This window comes from Zophobas morio, unplaced genomic scaffold (genome assembly GCF_036711695.1).
Source record: "Zophobas morio isolate AGI-343-1 ecotype UQ-CSIRO unplaced genomic scaffold, CSIRO_AGI_Zmor_V1 ptg000041l, whole genome shotgun sequence".
Classification (NCBI taxonomy): Eukaryota; Metazoa; Arthropoda; class Insecta; order Coleoptera; family Tenebrionidae; genus Zophobas; species Zophobas morio.
In genome coordinates, this window is record NW_026972146.1 from 5,430,410 (window position 1) to 5,448,288 (window position 17,879).

The 17,879-nt window shown below is 39.9% G+C and overlaps 1 protein-coding gene across 3 annotated transcripts in view; it reads right to left on the bottom strand.

The window, feature by feature from the left end:
- Mnb (minibrain) overlaps positions 1 to 17,513 on the bottom strand; it is a 42,083-nt gene extending 24,570 nt beyond the window's left edge. Inside the window, exon 1 of one of the 3 annotated variants that reach the window (XM_064071826.1) lies at positions 16,805 to 17,510. In XM_064071826.1, coding sequence (XP_063927896.1) covers positions 16,805 to 16,877 — 73 coding nt within the window. In that variant the 5' untranslated portion in view covers positions 16,878 to 17,510. Of the gene's footprint in view, positions 1 to 16,739 lie in introns of all 3 variants that reach the window. The other 2 variants (XM_064071827.1, XM_064071830.1) reach the window with 2 other exon arrangements.
- Positions 17,514 to 17,879: the final 366 nt, after the last annotated feature.

Here is a 17,879-nt window from a genome sequence, read left to right on the forward strand (position 1 = left end):
GCTGCACCCCTTGATCTCCGATCCGCGTCTCTATTAAATCAAATCCTCTTCCTAAAGAACTTTTCGTATTTTATTCCGTGTTTACATCTCCCGTTCATTTACGTGGGCCCTGATCAAAGGCCGATCCGTTCCGAGCCTGGCCCCTTTGGATTTCGCAGTTTTGCATCTCAAAGCTGCAACTGTTCTTACGGAAGTTCCTTAACCGCTCGTAACACGATCGCCCTGCGACGCCGTGGGTTTTCCCCTCCGGTCATCCGACTAGAAAGAAACCTGCGGTAACCAACCGGCGGAGGAGTTGGCCTTTTCCTGGGAGAAAGTGGCCATTGTTCGACGTCGTCGTGTCTTTTCTCTTCGCGGGAATCGGACACGCTTGTCGCTGCCATCATACTAGAAACAGGATGTTAATTTATTAGCGGAGGATCTGATCCGGTCATCGCGTGTTTCCTGCATGTCGCGTCACTGTCGGCGCGCTCTTTGTTGTTGCCATACATCCATCGGCTCGGTCTTGTCCCCCGCCATTTCGGAACGTCATCGACGCCATAGCCTTGACATGGTTTTGCGAAATTTACGACGCGTTCGAGAATTTAGGTGGCGGCCCACTTGCCGACGATAAGGTACGTGGAATCGACGATAAGAGATCGATAAGGCGATTTCGGATGGTAACGGCGGCAAGGCAAAACCTAGCGAAAATATCCGCCACGATTTTGGCTTTGTTTTGACACCACTCTTAAAACTGCTCGTTCCGCAAGTCGGTCCCCAGACCAGACGGCCTTGCCTCCATCCCCCGACCTCGCCAGCCCGTGCTCCCGTCGAATCTCCTCCAAATTACGTTACGCAAAATCTCCCCGCCATAACCCGAGCTCAACGATCTCGGGGAAAAAATCAGCCCGAACCGATTCCCGTATTGCGTGCGGATGAGGCCCGTAATAACCATGAGAAAGCGGTCCGTAAAAACGCGTACACCTTTCCGGCGAGTTAATTTAAGAAATATATGTAGCGCGAAGTCTTAAATACGATCCTCGGATGGAAGTCGTCACAATAACCGTAATCATTTTGCGCGAAAACTGCGCAGCATTAGTCTTATAATTGCGTGTTCCAGATGCTTTATGAATATTGGCTGCGAGATTAAGCGTCTCATCTCCTCTCGGTGCGTGAACCCCATTGTCGGTCGACGCCAGTCAAACTCTTCTTTGTTTATGAGCGGTGCGCCAGATGGATGTCCTCATTGTCTACGGGTTCCCCCTTTTTGCTGCGAAGGCCGTCGTCGGTTCTCTTTCACCGCACGGTCGCTGTGCGATCGAGAACGAGATCGCCGGGGGAAGGTGACGGAGGTTGCGCTTTTTATTATTCGACCAGGATGTAATTCGGAGGGAAAAAGGGTCCTGGAGGAGGCCGCACGTCTGGACAGATAAAACCGACCGCGCTGCAAGGAGATGCATGCGCAATGCACTTCGGGGGGATATCGAATCGCTTGTTCCAGACGTGATGCGAATTGCACGCCTCGCGCTATTCTGTTGTGGCTCATGCAAGAATTAGCGCCCCGGGTTGGATGGGAGCGGAACGGGCGGAATGGGCGACTTATAATACGGCGGACGAAGGGAGGGGCCGATTTTAAACGAAAACACTGCTTCATCCACGAACGACAACCAAAGCACAAATTGTATCATTGTATCTGGGAGTTCTGGCTCATTTTTTGGATAAAAAATTTGAATTCATGCGCAGACTCCGACTCTAATTCAACTTCATGAGTCGACAGAGACCAAAGTTAAACCCAAAAAGTGCACCAGAACCCCCACTAGATAACTACCGACAGATTCACCAAAAGAAGTCTGTTTTATCACAACCAAGATCCTCGCAGGGTTCATTTAAACGTGATCTACGAATTCATCCTCGACATGAAAAGATTCCTTCCAAACCGTGAAGTTAGCTTCCCTCCCGTCATTCCCCGTCCAATTAAAAGTCCATCAACGACCTCACGCCCAAACATTAACACCGCAAACGTTCGAAAATTTCCATCACGTGCCCAATAAGGATTAGTGTCACTCTGGGAATCGCCCATTAGCCTTCATCGACTCTTCCCGATATTTGGAAATGAACCTCCAATAAACACGCTCTCGTCCTTCGATCCGTGTCCTTCGCAACGCGGATTTGTTTATGTTGCGACGAAACGAAAAACCCTCCCCGTGAATAATTAATCGCGCCGTACAAAATCCGTGAAGATATTTACACACGATTTTCCTCGTTAATTTTTTGGTTAGAGTGGAATATCGAACCAGGAGTAATGGCGCACCTTAAACTTTAAAAACGGCTTCCTTGGTGGGGATAAATGTATGTCACTGCAGTGTAACACTAATAAATCATAACAATCTTGCCAACGAAAAAAAGTCAACAATATTCGAAGGGGCTATCATCCGCGTTGGGGGTTAGGAACAGTGTTCAGATTAGAAGACAAGCACAATCAACAAAATTGGAGAGGACGAATAGAACAATTTTCTAATAGTGTCCTGCTCTTATTTTTAAGCACCTAAAACTGGAGCCATAAGATTTCAAAGTAAATGGGTCGGTAGTTCGTCGATCACCCATCCATAATAAAAACCCCGCCGTCTCGAAGCCCCGAAACCCTCTAGTGTTTGCGAAATTCGTCTCTCGAGCGGTTGTGCATTTTAGGTGCTAGGAGCTTCTCCCTTTTTTCCTCCTTAGGAGGACTTCTCCGGCGAAATTGCGGATTGTGTAAATAACGCCGCGACTACTCGATTATGCGCTGCGCAAAAAACCACCCTCGCCGCGGGGGCAAAAACTCGAATACGTGACCCGAAGGGGTCATTTAAAACTTTCATGATTTTAGCACGTCTGAGAGACGCCCCCGCCGAACCGATCGAATTTGGTAAATCCGCCGATAATGACGGCGGCGGTGGAAGTTTGGAATTAGTGGCGGCGACGGCGGCGGGGTGCCCCCGGCCGGTCCGCGCCGAAAAATCCCAAGTTTATTTTCTGCAATACTTCGGATATTTGAAGTTGAACATCGCATTTGTTGGGTGGCATTTTGGAGTGCGCCGCGCAGATCAATATGACTCCACACTTCTCCCTCCGCATCTCCGAGCCCCTTGTCCACAATTGGGGAGTCCGGCTGGAACGGGGTTGGGGAGGCGAGACGCGCCAACGCCGGGGGCGGGGGGCGGGCGGGCCGCCACCTTGCAGGTGGGGCGGAACCGCTCCGCGAGTCATTACCTCGGTTCCGAGTGTCTGTCGGTCAATCGGCAACGACGTTTCGGACGGGCGCGGGCATCGTCAGGGCGCCGCGCCGAATCTTGCCCGGAGAGGACCGACAAACCGTCAATAATTTTACCAAAAGCGCGACCAACAAACTCCGACGAACTTGAAGTCCAAAAATTACTAAAATTCAGCAATTGGTCGCTTTTTAAATCTTGCAAACAAAATTCAACATTATTCGAGGAGGCTATCATCCGTGTGGGAACGGTGTTCGGATGAGAAGACTAGCACACATTTTTTTTTTTATTTATTTAAAATCTGCAAACTGTTAAAGCTGTTTTTCGCGGAAAAATAGGAAGGCAAAAATGCCGAAAAGCAGGGAATTCCGAAACCCTGGCGGTGTTTTTTCGATGTCCGTCGGGCGCCCATGCCGCCGCCACCGGGGCGCACCTGGCCGCGACGCCATAAAGCAATCATGCAATGTTTATAGCTTCGTGGAAGCCTATTTTTGGCATGCACATTGTATAATTTTAGCTTGCATGTGTCATCCCCGCCCCTTTTCCTTTGACCATATGCAAATCGGGAACCCATTGAAAAAGAACAGCGAAAACGGGAAGCCAATAACGACCACCTTCACACAGCCCAAGACGGCGGCGGCGGCGGCGATTGCATCAGAACTCGAACGCAATTGGCCGCCTCGATGTCGTAACGTATGACATAAGACTGTGCAAAGCGAAATGACTCAGCACCCACCTTATGAGCGCAACTTTTACTTTGCATATTATTGCAAAGCTAAATTATTACTTATTAGTAACAACACGTGGGAAAATTCCGGCGGTCTGGCGAAAATCCGGACGGGAAGATTCCGCGTTACGTCGGCGGCAAGAACGAAAATTAGACGGCGAGAGAAAAAAGGAAATTAAAAAAGTTTATGACGCGTCCGAACTTCACGGCTAAATAATTAAATTTAAAAGTCAAAAGAGTCTACTTTCAACCAGTATCGTACACAAATTCGCTTTCATTATTAAATTATGGGGAAAACCGGCAGGTAGGCAGGTAGTAGGCGCTCGGTGGCCAGGATTCGCGGCTGAAAGCAAAGGTCGGTCATCACAAAAAAAAAATACAAAAAAATTGAAGACAAAGATTTGACGGTAGTCACGGAAATTATAATGGTGTGTTTTTCGACACACACGAATTATTATCTTATCGCACATTTTTTTGCCGCACTTAATACCACTCGGTCTTATCTTAGCGTCGACACCCACTTATTTTTACCATTTGTAGGTCGCCCAGGAACTATTAACTCGCCATAATTTTAAATAATACCGTCATTTTGTTAATGGATGCACAAAAAAAGGATGCTTACTTAGTTTTAATAGCAAGTTTGTAGATATGTATTTGTATATATTTAACACACCAGGTTTAAAAATTCCGTGAAAATCTCCGATTTGATTTGTAGATTCTCAAAATTGTATTTTTTATTTACAGGTTCAAGTTAAAGTTTCACATCCCCGATCTGTCGAATGGTGCCATGACGTCACGAGCATAACCCACATCAATTTAAACGACTCTAACCTGAAAATTACAATTACTAGCAATCTGTGGTTTTTCCAGACATTTATTTAAATATTTCTTGTTACTGGTTCTGGCCTTCAACGATATTCTCCTCTAAAAAGCACCAAATTTCAGTTTCTTGTAACTTACGAATTAAAAAAAATTCGTAGTTCGACAGAACTTCCTTCGCTCTTGAACTATGATCCGACAAATTTTGCTCTTTAAAAAATTATCAAATTTTTCATTTAAAATATCAAACCAGTGGCGTAAATAACACCCTGCAGCCCCTAGGCAGCAGGAACGCAAATTCCAATGGGGCACGGTCCGTATAAGTGTGGCAATATAAAATACGTTTCAAGACCGTTTGACACGATGATTGATTTTACACAAAAACATGTTATAAATATTTTTGTGGAAATTAATTATAACGTGGCAAGTAGCAATTTTTATTTTGTCTCTTCGGTTAATTGATATTTTGATTTTTTGTTTTTTAAATTTTATGTTATTCGAATTTTTGAATTCTTCGGTTTTTAAATTTTTCGATTTTTCAGTTTTATCAATTTTTCGATTTTTTTTTTAGTTTAAATTTTTCAGTTATTAAAATTTAAATTTTTCAATTTTTCGGTTTTGGATTACACATATCGTTTTTTCTATACTTCGATTCTCGATTTTTCGAAATTTCGATTTTCAAATTTTTCATTTTTCAGTTTTTCAATATTTGAATTTTTTGATTCTTCAGTTTATTGATATTTTAATTTGTTGTTTTCTTAAACTTTAAATTTTTCGATTTCTCGTTTTTTAAATTTTGCATAATTCGAATTTTTGAATTTTTCGGTCTTCAACTTTTTCAATTTTTCGCTTTTATCAATTTTTCGATTTCTCAATTTAACGAGATTTCGATGTTTCAATTTTTCGATGTTTTAATTTTAGATTTTTCGACTCGTTGATTTTCTGGATGTGTCCATTTTTCAATACTTTCGATATTTCGAGATCCCGATTGGTCTGTTTTTTTTAGTTTTTCGATTGATCAATTTTCCAATATTTGAGTTTTGGATTGATATTTTTTTTGTTTTCTTAAACTTTAAATTTTACGATGTCTGAATTTCTCGTTTTTTAAATTTTACATTACTGGAATTTTTGAATTTTTCGGTCCTTAAATTTTCGATTTTACGATTTTGGATTATTTCGATTTCTCTATTTAAATTTCTCGATTTTTCGATATTTTAATTTTAGATTTTTCGGTTTGTTAGTGATAGGTGTTATAGTGTTATAAGAGTAAAAAAAAAATCCAAAAACGAAATAGATTAATAGATATAACAATAGAAAAGAAAATAGTGGTTAACGAATAAATAGTGAATATATTTATATAAAAATAAGTGAACTAATCTGACCTCATTCATTAAGCAGAGTTGTAAGATGACGTCATAATTTTTGGGGGGGGGGATATAAACGAATAAATTTTGATGAACGATTTATCATGCTTCCTATGACCTTAAAACCTTAGCAAGATTTTAAAGCATTCGGTTTTGCAGTTAAAAATTGGAAAATGTTTTTATGAATTTTTTTTTTTTCCAAAAATCTGGATGTCTAGGATAAAAACTCATGGATTCATAAACCACATATGCAGAAGTATCTTATTTTATAAAATGTACTTATGTAAATTTTGGCGATGACGTCATCCTATTGTTGGTCGGGATGAAAAATTTGACAACAATCGGTCCAGTAGTTTCGGAGAATATCTGTCTAGTAAAAATCTAGACAGACGACGAACAGACAGACAGACAGACAGACAGACAGAACTTACACTCAAAAAGTGAAAACGTTAATTTTCATCATCTCAAGATTTAGAGAAAGATCAATAAATATAACTGCACAAAAATTGTATACACTATTTAAACGCATTGTTTGGCTTCGTATCTTCGATCAGAAAATGCACTTTAGAATAAATTAACTCTTAGATTGTATGCATAATTCCACTAAATACTTTTGCTATATTTCCATTCCTTACTCCAACAGTACTTACACACTTCTGTCTTTTTCCTAACTAAGTAAAAGCATTCGCTTATCGTTCAGAAGTATCACACTTTGCTATTAAATGAAATGCAACTACGTTATACTATGCAAATAAGACGCAAAAGATTTTTTCAAGAAAAATTTATTATAGGCACATAATTTTATTTACTATTTTTAAAGCTTTAGAAGCTTCATTTTCCCCTAATAATAAACATCCTACAACCAGAAGATTTCAATTATTAAATCCGGACCTGTCCGAACTATTACACTACCAACATAAGACGTCAAATCGGAAAAGGGGAAACGAACCGTTTTCAGATAATACCTCATTACCTGGAGCCCGGATGTGAATTCCAGAGACGTTAAACGAACAAGAACGAAAGAAAACCTGCTGGCGGGTCTGTCACTACAGTTACATCCAAAGTTTTAAAGTTTATGTTAGTGTAAACATATAGCAAAAGTTTTTTAGTTTTCAGAGTTATGTAAACGTTAATTTTCCAGTGTACTGGCCGATTCCAGAACTGATAATATGAAGATCTTGCCTTGAATTCAATTCGTGTCTTCGAAACAATGCCGATGACGCCATAACACAGATTATCATTAATTCTGAAAAAATTCTAAAAATTACACACGCACTTGCGGTGTAATTGGAATTTATCTTTACCATTATTATTAATTACCAATTACGAATGTCCGTATTAAGATTTTCCTCTACGCCAATAAACATAATTTGTTGCTATTATTATCTTGACCTAGCTCATTTCGCCGACAAGTGGACCTCCGACGTCACTCATTACGTACCGCGCCTCTCGCATAATGTAATCAAAACCCCTAAAGCATCGCTCACACGGCCCGATCGCGTCCGTCAAGTACCAAATTCTGACCACCACTTTTCCAATTTTTTTTCAATAACGATTCGACTTCAATCCCACGCCACCGGAAATTCGCGAACTACGAACAAACACATTCGCCGCCCGTGTGAACGCTCCTTAGCTCCGCAAACTTCTTCAGATCCATAAATAATCCAACGCAAACGCGGCAGGTCTGGCAGAATCGTTCCCAACGCCTACTAATCAACATTTAAAACTCTCTTAATTCGCAACACTTCCCGCCGTCGGACACTTAAATCAAGGGCCGTCCCTCCTTCCTCCTCCGACGACCGACCGACCAACCCCACGGGAATCCGACTGCACAAGACAATGCAACGCGATTTCGTGCGACAGTCCGCCTTTTCTAAAATTCAATGGGCAATTACCGGCGATGAAATTTCCGGTACGAACCAGTTGCCAAACTAAATCCCATTATATTATCTCCCGTTTCGGAAGCAACCGGTGCGTTTCCGAAAAAGAAAGCCCACGCGGTAACGGTGGATTATCTAATTTTCTATTCGTCGAGAGCAAAAGTCGCTTGCGATACGATAATAGCCCGCGAGTTGGTTAGATGACTCCGTAGCAATGCGGCCGCTACTGTCTATTTCCAGTCAGTCTGTGGCCCCCGACTGCCGGCCAGACAAAGCGCCAGGTATTTATAGAAAGCGCGCTTTGTTACTAGGTGTTCGGAAAGTTTCGAGCACACCGATGCACAAACTTTGCCAAACTGTACGATGCACTCCGGCAAGGGCGGCGCCGGAGGAGCCGGGGGCAGATGGCCGCGGTGAATAAATCGCCGCCGACGGATTTATCTAGATCCGAGATGTGCGAACGCGTCCGCGGAGAAAGGTAACGCGGAAGTCGGCACAACTGAAGGTTTTAATTACGTCCACAACAATCGGTTTTGTGTCAACACGCTTGTATTACATTTGGCCAAGCCAAACGTGTTATTATCCCCACAACACCGAAAATTTCAACACTAAATGTCGTCGTCTCTCGGATTAAACAAATCAACGGTATGTCGAAATTTTTTGCAATAAATCTGGAATCGAATTCGATACATGTTGGAAGAAATAGGAACCCGTGTTTTTTTTGCAAACGAAATTTAACACAACAAGATCTCTTCGATAAAAAAGTGAAGTTATTTTTGATTTTTAAAAACTTGATAAACAGGTATGTAACACTTTAACTGAAATTTATACAGCTGCTTTGTCAAGTAAACTTGGAAAACAACGATGCCGATTGGTCGAACGGGGTCAAGCTCGAGTTGCCAGACCTACGTCTGTGTAATTTGACCTTTACTGATTGATAATAAAAACTAAAAATTTGAAATATTGAAAAATTGGAAAAAACTGAAGTTAATAAATTTATTTAAAAGTTGAAAAATCAAAAAACTGTCAAAACGGAAAATTTAAAAAAACATCTAAAAATTGAATACATTGTCGAGAAGTGGTAAAATGACAAAATGAAAATTGAAAATATTAAAAACCAATGATCTAAAATAGGAAAAACAGAAAACTAATAAAATTGAAAATCGAAAAGTTCATCAAGTGAAAAATTAAAAAATTCTAAAATTAGAACTTCGAAAAATTCAAATCTAAAAATTGCATATCGAAAAATTTAAAATCGAGAACCTGAAAAATCGATGTGTTATGTACTACTGAACAAAACTGAAGAAATGGGAAATTAAAACACAAAATTGAAAAATCGAGGAATTGTAAAATGAAAAAACAGAACTTTGAAAAATTGATAAAACAAAAAATCGAAAAATTAAAACATCCAAAAATTTAATACATAATCGATAAATGGTTAAATGGTAAAATGGCGAAACGAAAAATTAAAAAAGTGCAAATGGAAAAACTGAAAACCAAAAAACTGAAAAAAATTCAACTAATTATTATCCAAAATAGAAAAATCAAAAAATTGTAAAATTGAAAAATTCAAAATTCAAAAAACAAAACAGAAAAAATAAAAAATTTAAAATCGAGAACTCAAAAAATCGAAAAATGAACAAAATTGAAGAAAGGAAAAGGTGAAAAAAAATCAAGCAACTGAAAAATCAAAAACAAAAATAGAAAATATTAAAAAACTGATTATGTAATAGAAAAACCAAAAAATTGCAGAAGTGAAATCTAAAAATTGAAACGAAAAATTAAAAAATCTACAAATTGAAGAACCAAAAAATTAACACATACAAAATGAAAAATCGAAGATTGTAAAAACGAAAAAGTAAAAATCGAAACATTGCAAATCGAAAAACTGAAAAAAGTAAAAAATGGAAACATCAAAAAATTGAAAAATCGAATGACAAAATGAAAAATCGAAAAAGTGAAATCTGAAGATTGAGGATCAAAAAACTGAAAAACTGAAGTCAAAAATTGAAAAAACGTAAAATTAAATAATCCTAAAATTGAAAAAGCTAAAAATTAATTATCTACAAAACAGAAAAACCAAAAAATTGTGAAATTAAAAAATTGCAATTCGAAAAGTTGAAAAATTTAAAACGGTAAAATCTAAAAACTGCATACATATAGAAAAATTTTTAATGGAGAACCTTGAAAACTGAACAATTGAAAAATTCAAAAGTTGAAAAAATGAAAAACAAGAAAAACCAAAAGCTAATAAATGCATCTAAAACTTGAAAAATCGAAAAACTGTAGGAAAGGCAAACTGAAAATCGAAAAATTGAAGACACGAAAAATTAAAACATTTTAAGATTGAAAGGTGTAAAAATTAAAAAAATAAAAATACTGAAAATCGTAAAACTGAAGGAACGAAAAATTGAAAAAAATAAAAAAAATTAAATTGAGGAACTAATAAATCGAAAAATTTGTTTAACGAACAGATCCAAGAGAATAAAAAAAAATCGCTAATAAAAAAATTAAAAATTAGGAAAGTAAAAAATTCTAAAAACGGAATACCTAATTGAAAAATTGGAAAACCGCAAAACTGATGAGGTCTTTAAAAACTCAAAAATCGGTAAAAAAAATATCAAAGCAATAATATTCTAATTGGCTCCAGTTTGAATGTGCTTTGTTGTGATTAGTCGACAAAAGTGCGGAATTTAATGTGCGATAGTGAGGGCAACGTTCAAGTCGCCCATCGATTTTGTACTTTATTACACTATTGGAAATTTTAAATTTAAATTTGCATTGACACATTTAAAAAGTAAAACGGTACGGCGCTGTTTAGCGTGTGCCGACCGTCAAGCTTTGATGAGGATCTATAATTACGGTTCTAGGGATTAAGAGCCTGGATTCTTCAACTTGTCACGTCTTTTTCCTCCCCGCCAAGTGTTTATTGCTGTAATCTTCCCTACCTTCCATAAACCCTTCGAAAGTGATTCGACCAACGCCAAAACAAGTACCGCCCGTAATTGATCCTAAAACAGTAAACAGTGACCGCAAGACTTTTCAAAACCGAAACTATTTCCACCCTACGCCACTGCCCTCCGCTCGCGCCGACGGATTTAGCACCATCGCTCGAGGTGCTAAAAACCGAAAAACTACAGTGACAAGTCTAATTTTATCCCAGCTATCCCAACTATTCCGTTCGCTTCCGGTTTCGCCAAAACACCGCCGAAAAACCGGAGTAATTAACACCGGCGACAGTCAACAAACACCCTGAGACGCCGCGATATTATTGTGGGCTTAATTAATTCAAGTATGTTCTCTACGTAGTTCGTGTGTGGCAGAGATAACGTTTGAATTGTTTTTTTTTTCGCTCCGTGTATGTATGTATACATACGAACCGGAGAAAAAAATCCTCGCACAGTAATAGTCGCGCTCGAGGCTCGAGATAACTTCCTAAAACGTATCTAATAATAAAAGCCTGCACTTTGGCCCATGGATATTGAATGAAACGCAGTACACCGTTGCCATCCCGACTATCTTTATAGGTTATCGCTACTTTTATTCATAACGTGAAAGTTTAAAAAAAGAACCAGCAAAGGAGGAATGTGGGTAAACGGATATTTTGAAAACGGGGCGAGCAGGTCGACGGCCCCTCCGGTGTGAACTTGCCGCGAAAATGGCACACAACACGAACTTCGGTGTGGAGATAAACGGGGACAATGGGGCCTCGATGTGGCGGGTTAAGGCCTACTTACACGGACGGAAGGTAATGGACCAAGACTTTGTGCGAAAATTGACAATACGCCCATATTTTGCAAGCGCAAGCAATAGACAACCGATGCTGCCTTAGTGTTAGTCTATACCATACAAAGACAAAATTTGAGTTTCAAGTAAATTTACTGGACGACTATATATGTATATAGCGGCCGGAAGCAGCGCCATCTATTATAATTAATCTATGCGGATAATTCCGTATAAGCACCCCATTCGGTTGTTTGTTCTCCCGCCTCGCACGTCGCGTCCACTATCTATACCAAAAGCCGTAAAAATTAATCTCGGGATTCTCTCTGTGATTGATACCGTAAATACCACGATAATGCTATTATTTAATACGTACTAACAATATTTACACCTACATGACTGGACGGGATAATAGATAAAGTGGCGTCTCGTAATGTTTACCTAACCTAAAACTCCACCCTCAGCAACACCGAAACGAACTCGTTTTTTAACCACTCGTTTATAAATTCACATCCAGCTAGTCGAAGCATGAAAGCTCCTCGAAACATCCGGGCTACAAGACGCGAACTATTAATTGGTTTTAATTAAATGTTGTTCTATCATAAAGCGCGCTCGTAGTTTCCCTTGGCCTATTGTTACCAAAAACGTACAGGTTCATGTTCACACAAAGCGAGCGCAGCGAGCCGCGCCCGACCAGACGCAACTCCTGACCTCCGACCCGCACACTCCATCCACGTGCCACTCAAAAATCCTTCAAGATCAAAGTATATTGAACTTCCGTTCATGCCCGATAAGCGCGCGTCTTCGTTCGGACGCACCAAAACCGAACGCAGAAGAGATTCCCCGATTCTTATCGCCGCGAGCGTGATAATCACTCAACATTCTAATTTAGTTAAACAACTGAAGTTTTGCTCGAACGTGAGGAGTGCGCCCAAGAACAATCCGAAAAACTACAATCAAGTGATCCGTGAAATATTTGATTGACGTCAGTCACTCGCTCGATTCACGGCCAACTTGGCTCCGGCACGTGTCGATTGTCATCTCGTTCCGAAAACAAAATCTATGCTGATGCGATTTCGAAGCCGATGAAAGTGAAATGACGTCACTATAAAACATCTTTTATTGGGTGTTATGAATCTTGTCGCTTGTTAGTCATGTTTTTTTTAGTGTGTTTACAAACGATTTTGAGCATATTATTCACCAGACTGATAAGTTACGGTCGAAGTCTGCTTGCGTTTTAATTTTACAACTTGTGGATTTTATTGTTGTTCGCAGCTGTCTGCGCTAACCGCGCCCCGAACGCACAAAAAAATACGGGCCGCAGCAACAAATGTCGATATCGATATCAGAATGGCCATCCGCATGAATTATTGCCGTAATTTCCTTAAATGGAAGTTACGTCCATTTTTATTTATGATTCATATGCGAAGAAGCATCGCACGGAGACGCGTATTTCGACAATGCCCGTCGCCACGCTAGACGTGTAAGCACTACTTTACTCTATTGTTCTTCCACAGCATGCGGTGAGCGCTCATTACTCTATTACGAAAACAAACAAAACTAAAAAACGCTTCGTTCTTCCGCTACTGGAAATGGAAGACGACGCTTCAAGGCTGCGACTAGCAATTACCCTTAAATTAACACTTCAACTGTATAAATGTACCTCGTAACAATAAAACTTTCACAGTTTACGACTGATATCCGTCGCTAAACAAATCAAGATGCATTATTTTAATGGCAAATGCATGCTCTGGAGTATAAACTCTCAACTTGCAATTAGACCCGAGGAGATTTCTTCGATTCCTAGTAAAGGGTGTGCTTTTAATTACGCCGACTGCGCAAGGGGGTACGTTGACATTTCGAAATTATTGTTTAACATAAATTACAGTTTTAATGAGTGTCAGAACGCTGGTGTGTGTTTGAATTGTTTTTTTACTGTTTTTAGTAAAAACATGCTGCTTTTCCACCCACACCACCTTCCTACTAGAATTGCATCACGTCATCTTATTTACCTTGTATTAATTTTGATACCTACACTAAATTTTGTTTCATAGAGATCATCTTTTTTCTAGCGTGTTAACATAAACAAATCCGATGTGTGTCAAAGTCGGACCGAACACTTTTTTTTTTGCGAACGCAGACAGTATCGACTGAGGATTCGTAAAACACTCAAATCGCATAATGGGAACTCAATTACGGTAATTCTCACAAACACGTGATAAGCACGCCGAGGTGGTGGCGATTAACGAGTGTTCAATTTTCCAGCAAAATTTAATCAAATGAAGTAGTTTAAATGTAAACACTTCACAATGTTGCTATGGTAAGTACTTAAAACAGTGTAACAACGCAAGTTTACGAGTAGAGCGACTCCACTTGACAATGCCGGTTCGTTTTTTAAATTTCGTCATGGTCATACAACTCTTACATGAAAGAGCCGTGTAAAAATAAAACAATACGACAGATAAACACACCTAAATAAATTTCTCTACTAATTTTTGCGGACGAGAATAGAACATTATTTTTATGTGAAGTCAAAGGCATCATTTGCATATTTTTAAAGCTTGGGCACTTACGTAACACTAACCGACACTTACAACAATGACCAACAACAAATTAAAATCAGAAGCCCTCGAAGAATTTTAATTAATTCATTTTAAATTTCATCGAATACACCCAAAAAAGAATTGTTGTTTAGACAAACGTTTGTTTTTTGTTTCAATAATTAATACTGCGTTCGCGATTTTGTTTACTTGTTTTTTCTGCTCCTATTGCACAAACAATTAGCTGGCCGAAAAAAGAATAACAAAACAAATTGTAAAATCATAACAACAACATACTTTCAACACAGAGCCAACTACAATTCTAATTTGCGGTTGTTTTGATTGAAGTTCATTCATTATTTGCATACTCGACTATTTATAGTTCCATGATCGGTGTTTTATTAAGTTTTTTTTTGCCAAAAATGAAAGCACTTATTTAAAACACGAACAAAAGCGAAGTGGCAATGTCCACGAACCACATAATACATAAACCTGTTTCAAAAGGTTTGGTTTAAAAAAGCCACTTGAAGTCAAATGGAAAAAATTGAAGAGAAGTGAAACATCGTGGCACTTGTCCAATAAGAAAACGGAACGAATGAGTAAGACCTTTTCACAATTGCTGTCATCACGGAACAGCAAAAGAGTGGCATTTCTGTGCTAAAAACTCATTTAAGAATTAACGAAGCAAGTTTTTCCAGTATATGGAGTCAAAGTCCGAACTTACAGCTCTGAAGTTTACAAACAAATAATTTAGTCTACGTTTATCAGATAACTGACGAGTTGATAAGCTATTTTTACTCGCAAATATATGTACCCAAATACGCAAATAATCCATAAATATATTTTCGTTTCAAAAATATTGTCACTCTTGTCTGCGAACGACGAAGTAAAGGTTAATGGTCAGAATAATCTTTAATTTAACCGACTGTTCTGTGTGGAAGTTTGCAGAATTGTTGACAACTGTAAGTAAATCGCTTCATTGAAAACCACAATTTCACCCAAAAAGAACTACAGATAAGTTAAAATTATTTTGGAAAACAGAGAAACTTAAAATCAAATTTTTATGAACGTCTCTTTTCTAAAATTCCATGACATATTTATGATTGCGCAAAGACATATATTTATATTATTGCAGATATAAAAACCCACATCCTGAACTGAAATATGTACTTGATCAACACTAATAATAACATGTGCCGCTGCAAAAAATAATATCCCATCGTTAAAAACGCTCAGCCTACGAAAAAAAACGAAAACTTTATTAAACCATTTCCCCAATTAACAAGTTTTTATTGAAGAAAAAGTACAATCTCATTTGCACATATTACATATCGAAACATAAAAAATGAAATTAAACCGATTAAAGACTGATGATGCCAACCTTGTGAGTAATGGCACGCATTTTGTGTCAAGTTTTGTTCTGACCATGCCTGTGGGCATAATTACAGAGTCGGCAATTCTGTTTTGTCAATGCCATATTAAACTATCGGTGTTTTTGAGTTAAAATATAGAATAATAACAATTCACGTACTGATGTTTTATATTCATGGCCTTCTCTACACCTCGTTTATTTTTTAAAGTTGAGGTTTCACTAATTATTATAACCATACTAAGTAATTCATAGTAGGCAAACCATGGATTTTTCTACTTTAATCCTTCCACAATTGTCAATGGAGCTACGATAGAAGTTCTTGTGAATATTTAAGAAAATTTTTAGAATAAAAATTTGCAGCTTTCAGACCACAGCTTTGACAATATAGTTGCAGCAATTTTTTTTTCTATTTTTTTTTGTAATCAACCTTACACTTTTTACGAGCACAATAATGAGAGAAAATAAAACAGACTAAATAATACAGCAAAACTTCCATTTATCAAAATTACGATGAAAAAAATCACACGTTATTCGTTTGGTTTTTCCTTTGTTGTTTATGTTGTCGACAATATGTGACAGTTACGTCATAAAAATATTCCGACCCATTTTTATAAAAAGGGGCAAAAAAGTTGGCCAAAAAAATAATTAGTGAAAATGGACCTGTGTATTTTAAACTGAAATTTTCAAATTGACAGTGGGGTGATAAGTCGAAACTTCCATGGCTGTCTTCGTTCCTGTATTTATTCCTTGTTCGGTATTTAATAATCTTTAACAAACAAAAGCCAAACGCGTTCGCTTGCTGCGATTGGATTTTAAAGAGCTGGCGAAGTCCGCGACCCCTTCAAGCGTAAAGCCGGCGCCGCCACTGACCGGGAAATGCACGCGCTGACGTCACGACACTCGAACCAAGGGAGATTTCTTGGAAACGTGAAGGCTGAAGAAACCGGCAATAAGGCGAAAATCCGCAAGTCATCGATGACGAATAAAAATTGTGCAATATTAGCAAACGCAAACAAACAAGTAAACAATAAAAGAAAGAAAGAAAGAATCGAGTTCAGGTGGATGAAGGAGGAATAAAGGGAATTACCGTGGTGTCTGGTCCTGGGAGTGGGGATGTCTGTCCGGTTCAGGCACAACATGGTATCTACTCACTTTTGGGTTTGTTTTTATCCATGAGCACGAGATGTTCGTGCTTGCGCCACGCCATGGGCTCCCTGTCCGCCATGCACAAGGCCGGGGGCCCTCGCTGCCGCCGCCGCCGTCAGCAGCTCATTCCAGCGCCGCCGCCGGGCAGCACCGCCAGCACATGTCGTCACCGGGTAAACAATCCCGCGTGCTCGGGGCCACTCACCTCCGGCCCCAAGGCCAGCGCAGGGTCGGCCTCCGCAGCACAGGGGCGGAGCGGGCGCCTCAGCGGCGGGCCCCCGCGGCCGCCGCCGTCATCGCCGCCGCCGACTCGCGACCACGCGCACTCCCCTCCAAATGGACTGCTCCGCGAACGTCGCACCTTCGGCAAGGGTCAAAAGCACAAATAACAACAAATGTGCGTGCGGTGCACGCCGCCGCCGGCCCGATCACCGCCGCCGGACCATCGCACAGACACAGAGTTTGTTCACTTTTTCGGAGAACGTTCACCTCGGACGGACGCGACACGTGTGTGCGGTCGCGTCGGGGGCGGAGCGGACGCCTGCACGGGACGGGGACGGCGACCGCCAACACCGCCGGGGCTCGAGGGGGCTGCCGGGGGCTGAGAAGCGGGACAAGAGTGAGATTTCGCGGCCGGAAAATGCGTCGCACACCCTACACAACAAGCAACATGGCAACTGTTATTGGGCGCAGGCACTGACAGCGGCATCGCCGAACCTGAGCCGATCGAAGCCGGGGCTGCACGAGTGGACAGCGGCGGGGAGACGCTGCCGAAGCAGCGTGGCAAGGGGGCGCTACTTGTCGACCTGGGGACGGCGAACGGAAAAAAACTTTTTTCTCTGACGATAATTCATTTTTTTTTCGCTGACATTGAAACTTGAGAAAAAACGCTTCACTCGTTTTATTTCTGACGGCGGCTGATACGACAAATACAAGGTTAATTAATCAGTGTTTTATCGTTTTTACCTCGTTTCACCGCAAAAAAACAATTATCAGTTACATTTTCATCTTGGAAAAAATTCAGAATGAAAGAAAAATCATCTGAATTTTTCAATTCCACAATCCATTCCAGTGGCGTGCA